The 10,302-nt window shown below is 41.7% G+C and overlaps 1 protein-coding gene across 1 annotated transcript in view; it reads left to right on the plus strand.

Moving 5' to 3' along the window:
• LOC105559889 (receptor-type tyrosine-protein phosphatase kappa) overlaps positions 1–10,302 on the plus strand; it is a 93,496-nt gene that overhangs the window by 12,690 nt on the left and 70,504 nt on the right. Inside the window, exon 2 of the mRNA XM_012008528.1 lies at positions 9,195–9,468. Within this exon, the coding sequence (XP_011863918.1) occupies positions 9,195–9,468 (274 nt within the window). The remainder of the gene's footprint in view (positions 1–9,194; positions 9,469–10,302) is intronic.

The raw sequence follows: 10,302 nt of genomic DNA on the forward strand, positions 1-10,302 counted from the left end.
AGGCTCTCGGCGAATCGGCGCAAGCTCCGAACCTGGAGCTTCGAACCTCCAAGTCGATTTTACGATTATCTCTCTCTCTCTCTTTCTCTATCTATCTATCTTTTTAAAACAGGTTGCACATATGGAGTAATATGAAATATAGTGGACATTGCCTTTCCTATTGATCCGTCATATTTTTTTCACTTCCCGTAAACTGACACAATAGCAATACATTTCTGATACAACAATTTGTCTATATTACACCTTGCATACGGCGTATTCTGTAAAAGTTTTATGCCACAGCAACATTTTAGGTGCAAGATTGCATACAATTTTAGATGCAGTTTGCTTACATTACATCTTGCATATGATATTTTGTAAGATTTCTATTGTACCTACACTGAAAAAAAATCTGGTCGCATTAATTAAAAATCTGGTAGATTCAACCAATCGTCTGTTAGCAAATGGACGAATCAGAATTTCTTTAGGATTTACTGGACTAGTATAGCGAAGTCCATCAAACTTCTGGTTATGAAAAATTGAGCCCTATTGTGATAACTAGAAGTGCTGTATGGTTTAACCAAAATACATTCTATCATACGTCTTGTTGATACAATCAAGGCATTTTTCTCAATGTAGATATCCCGGGACAGAGGTTTATCCCTTGTGCTGAAAGAACCCATAAGTTTACAACAAGTTTTTGACTTGCGAATAACTAAATTGACTTTGCGGTCAAAATAAACCGTCCTGAAATATCTAGATGTACCACATAGACATCTGAAGAAAGGCACTAATTATATAAAAGTATCACGTATATATTTTACTAAGAACAATTCAGAAATTAAGGTGTTTTTAAAAATAAGCAATCACCGAAGAATGTCAAAAGTCATTCTGTCCTCCTTCTAATGTCAATTTTCTACCGGATCAGTTGTTTTTTTACGAGATACGCGAACTTCGTGTTTTCACTTTTTTTTTCTTTACGCCAAAGTAAACTTATTAAAAGATCGAAATTAGTTTTGTGTATGTGCGCGATCAATAGAAACGCTATTTCGCCTTGACTCCTTCGATAATGGCGCAAAATGAGAATAAATAAATGATTTCCATCTCCGTTCGTCGACTTGACGAAGAGCCAAACATCTGGGTTTTGTTTGCTGCAACTCCATATTGATTTTGGAATCGCACTGCAGTACAGTGATATCGGAACATCATGAGAAACCCCAAACGGAGAAATTGTATTTTAAGAATTTCTCGCTTTACAAGTATACGAAGCGTTAAAATCACTTTGACCTCGGTCGTACAGTCGGTTATTATCGCGTTAAAATCCCAATAAACGGGCGCTTCTAAACAAAATACAATTTCAAACGCTAACGCGTAATCGCGTGATGTTCGATTGGAGTTTTACGAATCAAACGTTTTACCCGAGTCTCTCTAAGAATTCTTACACGGTATTTTCAGCGATATTTCAGGATGTAGCTCGCTTGCAAAAATAACAAAGTGAATCGTTACGAAGTGCGAAGCTAAAATTGTCGCGATCGTTACGGTTTCGCTTTGTGGAATGGAACTGATAACATTGGCGCCACCACGTTCTATAGGTTTGCACCGACGGAATGATGATAACAACCTCGGGACAAGAATTCAGAGGCCGATGGTATGGTCAATAACCGACCTTCGAAAGAGGCAAGGGCTCTCTCTCTCTCTCTCTCTCTCTCTCTGTCTGTCTGTCTCTCGTTAACTGCTTACAAAACGTTTAAAAATATCCGCTACGAGTGCAGTTGCCCACGCGGAGCCTTGAGAACTTTCCTCATGAAGCTATGAAATTCTTTCCATTACCTACAAATTTTCAGCGGAAGCAGAAATTATTCTGGGCGTATCGCCTTGTTTACCGCGATATATTCTTAAAATACCTCCTTTCATATCGGAGCCTCCGCATAAAATTTCCATCCTCGAGATTCTGGTTTAGTCCTGCGTACACTCCCAAGTTTCTCCGTACAAAAAATTATGTTTTCGTAACGTCTAATATGGCGAAACGAAGTGAAAAGCGCTACGTGATTGCCATAGTAGAGAAATAATGATAGAGGATGACTAATAAAATAATAAGAGAATTTTATATTTCTGATTACATAAAAAATAAACTGTTCTAAGTGCAAAGAAAATATTCGTATTTTGCTATCTAAAATATGAAATATTCCTAGGATAGACCTAGGGTCATAGACACAATATATCTAGACCGAGCATTGAGCATTGGAGGTAGAGGGTCGCGTAGAAAAGGACAAACTCTGTTTTGTGCTATTTCGTTCTCTCTCGTTTGCATGCAACCGAGAAAGAACGAAATAGCACAAAACAGAATTTTTCTACGCGAACCTCTACCCCCACTGCTCAAATAAAGGCAAACGCTCGGTCCAGATGTATTATGTCTATACCTAGGATAGACCTAGGACAGACCCGGTCGCGTAAAGGCAACTAACTCATCTCGTGTTCCATCGCGCGAAAACGATATGTAGGAAGTAAAACTTTATTTGCGAGCGCCGATACGCGCGCGCACTTGGTAATAAACTGCAAAATTATGACGGCTGTAAAATTATGGCGGGTGAGTTAATCGAGAGAACGCTCTCGATTCGCTCTTTTTCTCGGAGCGCGGTAAACAAGCATGGGAGCCACGAAAGTTTTGCCGGGGCACGTCCACGAATGTAAATAGAAGTGAAACGCAAATAGGAGCAATTATAATTCCCAGCGCCAAGCAAAATCTCGGGTTTCATTTAGATTTACAAAAGAAGCGCTGCTTCGAACGACAGGAGAGCGACTTGCCCGCGGTATGTGCCCGCGGAAATAAGTCCGAAATTACCGGCAGAATTTATCAGACTTTTCTACACCCGCATTTACATGTGGATTAAAAGTTGCAATTTTTTTTTCAGGCAAAATCAAAATTTCCATCAAAGTTGAAATTAGGCTTCACGTGCAACGCATATCTTTGTGAAATTTCATCAGCTTGATGGTAGTTATTAAAAGTTTTAAGTATGTAAAAAATTAATTACACCACCCCATATTTTCTTCGAGTTTTTTTTCAAGTAACACACGCGACGATGCGCTGAATAATTCATCGGTCCGAGAAATTAAGTCACAAGATTGTCGAATTGAATCTAATTAACGCGTGCATATAACGCGTGCCGCATAGCGATGACGATAAATAAAACTGGTTCTACGATAGACGCAGCAAGTCGCAAGCCACAAGAAATCGGCCAATCACGGTGAAATATGAGAAGAATAATCGATAGTCATTGGCCGATTTCTTGCGGTTTGCGACTTGCTGCATCTATTGTAGAACTGGTCTAAAGCTTATTCTACAATTTACACAAAACGCAAAATCGCAACGCAAGAAATCGACCAATCACAGTCAAATATGAGAACAAAAGTCGATAGTCATTGGCCGATTTCTTGCGGCTTGCGACTTGCTGCATCTATTGTAGAACTGGTCTAAAGCTTATTTTACAATTTACACAAAACGCAAAACGCTAAGTCGCAACGCAAGAAATCGACCAATCACAGTTAAATGTGAGAAAAATCAATTGTCATTGGCCAACGTTTTTGCGTTGCGACTTAACGTCTTGCGTTTTGCGTAAATTGTAGACTAAGCTTAAGGCTAGTTTTACAACAGACGCAGCAAGCCGCAAGAAATCGACCAACGACAGTCGATTATTCTTCTCATCTTTGACTGTGATTGGTCGATTTCTCGCGGTTTGCGACTGCTGCGTTTATTGTAGACATAGTATAACGGGACGCGCGAAGAAACTAATCTTTAACGGGTTGCGTAACTCCGACAGCGTAGTTGCGAAAGTCGATAGCGATTCGTCCAACGTGCGACTGTCGCGCGAAAGAGAAGCGTCTCCGTCGGTGTTTTGCGATTATTTTTGCACCGCCCGTTCCCTCGACGAACCGTCGGGCGATAAAATCAAGTTGGAGGGGTTTTTTTTTTTAAGAGGAGAGCGGTAGCGTAGGCAAGAACAATATATATCAGCGAGGGGATGTAAGAGCGAAAGGCGACGGCTTTTCTCACGTCTCCCTTTTCTTTTCTTTATCTCTTTTCTTCGCCGGGATGACGGCCTGTACTTAAGTACTTTTGGGTACGAATTTATGGCCCGCCACTACAAACGCGGAACAAATGCGATTGAGTACAGCCACTTTATCTCGACCGCATTAAATGCTACCACGGTTTTTCGATATACGACACACTTTGAGCATCGCTGAATCCGGGAGCAAAAATTAGTAATTAAGTCGGCGTTATTACGCGGAGAGAGTTTTCTTTGAAAATTTATCCTGAAAATCCCGCAATTGCGGGACAACGCGGCGTTGCGAACAATTTCGTGAGAGTTTTCTGAAATTTTACCATACATTTCACTAGTAATTATACTTGGACCCGGTTTTTCTCTTCAAATTAATTTTCCCTTAAAGTTTATCCTGAAAATCATTTTAAAGAACCTCATAAGTTGATTTTTATTTTATTTTACCATGCGTTCTACTAGTAAAATGTATATTAAGACCCGGTTTTTCATTTTCTGGTTAACTGTTAACCAGAAGTTAGTCGGCTCTGCGTCTGTTTCTATTATTATCTGAGAAGAGACAGAATCAACTAACCTCGAGTTAACAATGAACCAGAAAATGAAAAACCGGGCCTTAGTATACATTTTACTAGCTGAAAACGCATGGTAAAATAAAATAAAAAGAACTCATTCTTCAAAATGCACATGATTTTCAGGATAAAATTTAAGAGAAAATTCTCTCCGTGTAATAATCACAGTTGTTGCGAATCGAGCTCTGGATTACAACTCGATGCAATAACATTGTCAGCTTTTTCCGGCCGCATCGAGCTCCACGCACGTAATTCCGTCTGCTTAATTATTAATTAATTCAGCCGTGGCGCCCGAAATTCGGATACAGAGAAATAAATAGCTTTCTAGTTTCGCTCGATTAAGCAAATCAGTCCGCCGTTCTAGCGCAATATATTATAATTAATTGCAGCTACAAGTTACGCGTAGCGATTTTGCAGTCAATATATTCGTGTGCGATCAAAATAAAATAGTTCGCTCTTTATTACAATTTTCCGAGCGTTTCCGGATTTCGCAATTAACACCGGGCCCTCGGACAATGCAGGGCTCTCGCTCAAAACTTTTATTCTTGCAAATGATATTTTGCGCGTATCATATTCGGCCAAAAGCGTTACGCGCGGAGTCCGGTTCCGACCGATTAAGCAGCCGCTGTTTAATTGTGCGCAATTAGGCGCCGCCGATACGTTCCTCCGCGGTGCATTTTATTACGTTTAATTCGGCGAAAGAGAGAGAATTCGCGATGTATGGACGCAACAGCGTTGAAACGTGCACCATCGCATTAGGACGAGGATCCATTATCGGGGCTCGAAGTGGACGCGACAGTGACGGATTGAGCAAGTACCGGCGACGTAATTTGATAATCGCACGCGGAGGGAACGGTGCCACGCAGATTGGTATCAATCTGCATAGATAATTAAAATTTGCCGCGAGACCGAGTCAGCAGTCGCTCGAGACGCGAGAAAATCTGCCCCAGTTGCGCTTATTTAAATATATCTATAAGAAACCGTGTTGTTCCCCAACTTGGTTCCCAACTTCTTCAGTTTCTTGCGATAAATCGGGAGACGCGACGGTGGCTGGTGCCAAGTGTACAATAAATAATGCTCCTGCGAAAGTTACATTTGAAAGATACCGTCTTCGTAAGATACGGACTTTCGAAACATATATAAGTTCTGTATTTTTCTATTAATATTATTGATTTGATTGATAAGAAGAGCGGAAATCGTAGACACGTCGGCGGGACCGTCCTCTTCTTCGGAAGATTAAAATACTTTCGAGCGATTTGCATGAGAGATTTATTACGAGGCTCCGCGAGAGAAACTTGGTAGCCGCAAATTGTCCCCTTGGAAACTGCGCGTGTGCTCCGGGTCCGAGCTATTCTACGTGGAAAATGAATACGAGAAACTTAAGGCTGTCGAGAGAGAAATAGTTTCCGCGTGTCGTACTAATCGCACGCGAGAACCCGCGGAGATGGCTTTTCCAAAAATTCCGACGGAGATTGTTCCGCGAGCTCGAGATACTTGATAAGAATAAATTTCCAAAGAACCCGCCTAGAGAAATTTCCGGTCGTATCGGGGATTCCAGGCGCGGCAAAAGTAATGAAATAAGAGCCTTTGCGACGTAGACAATTGCGATACGTTCGTAGGAGAAGTGAATTTCGTACATTCGATGTAACATTGTAAAATGGTTGCAAATTAAATTTATTAATCGAAGCTCTATTAGCACTCAATTTAAAAAGTTAACGTCGGTAACGTAACTTATGCTGCTTTTAATGACATTATTTCTGGGATTTTCCTGCATGCAAATGCGATTAAAAGTACGTCGCTGCTAATGGGAAGTAGAGAGACACAGGCGGGGCTTGAAAACTGAATGAAAATGCAGTGAGGGAAGAAGGCGATGAAATAATATCTTGCCTATAGATCCCGCAGTTAGAATACGACGGTGCTTTCTGGGGGCAAACTTGTCGAAAGTGCTGTAATATAAATTGAATATGACCGCGAATAGTTTCGTGAACAAAAATTTCGGAGCTCCACTTGTATTAATTGGACGCGCCCAAGTTAAATGCGCAAAATGCTTCGACAACAATTTTTAAGTAATTTCCAAGTTCTCATAAAACATAATGCTATCCAGCCTCCTGTGACTTTCCACAGACCTCGCAACTTCGTCGCTAGGTCAATACCAAGTGGGTCTGTGGCACTTAAACTCATTGTCGTCGCTCTTAATCGCCGAAAATAATAATTGTAGAGAACCTTTTGAAGCGTCGCCTAAAGAAACTGCCACGATTCTCGAGTGTCTTCAAATGTTGTACACGTTGGCGGGGAAATATCTACGCGGGGAGAACTTTCTCTTAAAATTTGTCTTGAAAATCAGTACGGCATTTCAAAGAATTTTATGAGAGGTTTTTGAAATTTTACCATACATTTTATTTTAGCAATCATATCTACAATTAGTATACATTTTACTAGCAAAATGTATGGTAAAATTTCACAAAATTTTCACAAAGTACCTGAAAATTCCACGTTGTCCCACGATTTTCAGGGTAAATTTTAATAAAAGAAAATTCTCCCCGTATATATTTTTTGCTCTTCAGCCATCAGGGGGTCAATTCTGTGTCTTACACCACAGTGAAAGTGCTAAAAGTGAATAGCTTTGTCTCTTCCTAACTGTTCGCTTAGAAAGAGACAAAGCCGTTCACTTTCAGCTTTTTCACTGTATTGTAAGATACAGAATTCACCCCTAGCTTCTTTCGGACGTCAGTTAACGCCGCTTTTGGTCCTCGAGAACGACACGGAGGGCACGCGTGAAGGGGTTATTAACTTATTACGTCGCCCCGATAAATATAGGCGTCGAGGAAACGCAGGAAAACACGACGCGATCTTCACGCGTCACGTTGCCAGCTGGCCCAACCGGCCGTCTCTATTCTCTGCCACGTCGCGTGCAACGATAGTCATAGTCAATCAGAAGGCGGGACGTTGCCTGTTTTAGATGCTCGCTGCTGCTCGCCCGCGAAATTCAGCGGAAACTCGCGGTTGCTCGGGGGGGGGAAGACGAATCTTCTGGAAAATGATTACGAATAACGTGCCCGTTCATCGCCCAAGCTACCCGGAAGACGCGTAATTATATCTTTGAGAGCGTCTTTAACAAGGCCTGTCACCGGCACGCTATCTTTCGGAGATTTACGTTCCTCGGGAAATACGAGAATCGCCCTCTCCGGCTGATGTAACGACGGTTGATGCAACAACGGGCGTCGTGCATACGTTCAGTGCGCTGCAAGGCACGATGGATCGTAGGGTGGACGGTGCTAATCCTCCGGGGGATAGTTGTGTATGGCACGAACAGCGTCGACTGGCGTTTAACGTTGGGCTCTTGCGCGTGCAAGCCGCTCGAGCGCAAATATTGAAAAAGGATTAAATTCGACATCTTTTTCAATGTATACTCTGCCTTTTTATGAAAGGAACGCGATATATGTGTACGCGTGCTAAATTATCACGGCCGTAGTAGATTCGCAAAACCATTGAGAAGTTGAATCTATTCTTGTATACTGCTTTATACTGTACAGAAGTTTGGCGGAATCACAACTGCCAGAATTTATTCGCGAAATGTATACGACGAGTCAAGCACGAAAGAAAATATAATTTATATATTTCTATAATTTTATAAATTGCTATATTTATGTCGAATTGCTGAGACGCCCGCCTAGGGTGTAGGGAAGTCCAGGTTCAAGCCCCGGCTGAGGTGATATTTTTTTCGCAATAAATTGCCTCTAATTAAAATTGCCAGTTGTGTCGGTTATCAATTTACCTACACTGTTATTTCTATAATATATACGTACATGTTACACCCAGGAAAAGAGTTTGTTCGAATTTAGAACCATACTAGACTTTTATTTAATTTCGAAGAAATGATATTTTTACCTTGATCAAAATTCCATTTGATTGAGGCCGGAAATTTCAAGAGAATTCATGTCCATTTCTTCAAATCTAGCGGATGTCTGAGTAGAATTAAATAAAACTTCAGTAGATTTGAAGAAACGTGATTTCAACGTATCTCATTTTTGTTTAGCCTAAAGAAATCTTTTTTTCCGAGTGTGCCGCTCCGATTTCATTCTTATTTAAAAATTATTCGAAGTAGCCATTCCGAGTTCCAAAATGTTTTTCAATTCTGTGCTGCCTTAAGGTTATCTGTTCAACTACACGGAGGGAATTTTTTCCTAAAATTTATCCTGAAAATCATGCAATCGTGGGACTACATGGCATTTCCAAGAATTTTATGAGAGTTCTTTGAAATTTCGGGATACATTTGAAGAGAACCTTCTATTCGTGTATAAGAACTAGACATTAATGATCGCCTCCCATCGATTCTAATCGATTCTTTCTCTTAAGAAAATAATATTGTCCCATCACTACAGACAACACTTGAGCGTTTCGAAACACCGTAAACGCGAAGAGGACTCGAAATGTTTCGACACAAACTGAGTAAAGTAGGAACAATTTTCTTGTGCGCACATCTGTTTAACTGTTTTTCTAAAAGACTCATAAATAAAATAGTAACTAAAATAATTTGTAGATTCCATTTGTATGCTTATTAACTATGTCCTTCTCTTCTTCGGCCTTGCAGAGCATGTCGTCCCTACGAACGCAGTCGACTGGCGGCGGAGTTCTCGGTCTGAGCAGCGTCGGTTCCGATCGCACGGGCGCGGCCTCAACTGCCGCCGGTTCCCACTCGCATTCCCACTCGCACAGGAAGCATCATCATCACCACAGGAGCAGAAGCGCGCCCCGAGCACAGGAGAAACCGCCCAGAAAACGTCACCTAAATCCCGGACAGAGTCTCGCCTCTATTCCCAGCCAGATCAAGTTGTCCATGCTGAACAGCGGCCTCATCTCCTTCGGTGAGACGACTCGATCTCGTTTTCCTTAATGAATCGCTCCGACCTGACTGCCTGGCCTTGCCCAGATTAATCCCGGATAATGCTAACGATTAAAAGACGTCTTACGGCTACCTAAGGAGATACGCGCGTCCCGATTTCCCCGACTCCTTTCTCCTCGCCCCGTTACAATTTACACTCGAGTGCATTCGCGTTACGCGATAATAAATTACAGAGCAACGAAATTTACGCCCGCTGCAGCCGAGTTGGAGGACAATCGGCGCGGTTCCAGTGTTGCAGCGTTACCTTGCGACACCTTGTTCGAAAATCCGATTTGCGACATCGAACGATGCCTGCAGCACTAAACGTAATGAGTTATTGGCACAGTCGAGACGCGGTATTGATTACATGTAGTTTATATATTTTTCATATCGACAAGATTCATATTTACTCTCTGCCGGCCGTCATGAATACGGCAAAGCCGCAAAACAAAATGAATATTTCATTGCAATCATACGAAATGTATTATCTTTGTAAATACACCCACTGTGCGTTGAAATTCCGCGAGTTTCCGCATCGGTGTCGTAAACGCATTACTCCAAGCGAGTCGAAATAAATTTTATGCATCCAGGCCACGGAATCTGAAGGCGCCATTGCACTTAACGGCTGCGCAATCGACACTTGGTAAAGAACATCAAGCGCATAATTCGATGAGGCTGAACGCTCTCTCGAGGCCTTTCGAGACGTATTAGAGGCTTTTAGCGTCGAACCGATTGCCTTTTCGTCACACTCCGTATCACTTTATAAAACTTTTCCTTCCGACGTTTCGCATCTCGAATTAAAAATAGAAAGCCTCGG

The sequence above is a fragment of the Vollenhovia emeryi genome, unplaced genomic scaffold (assembly GCF_000949405.1).
Source record: "Vollenhovia emeryi isolate VEMERY1.0 unplaced genomic scaffold, V.emery_V1.0 DF939250.1, whole genome shotgun sequence".
NCBI lineage: Eukaryota > Metazoa > Arthropoda > Insecta > Hymenoptera > Formicidae > Vollenhovia > Vollenhovia emeryi.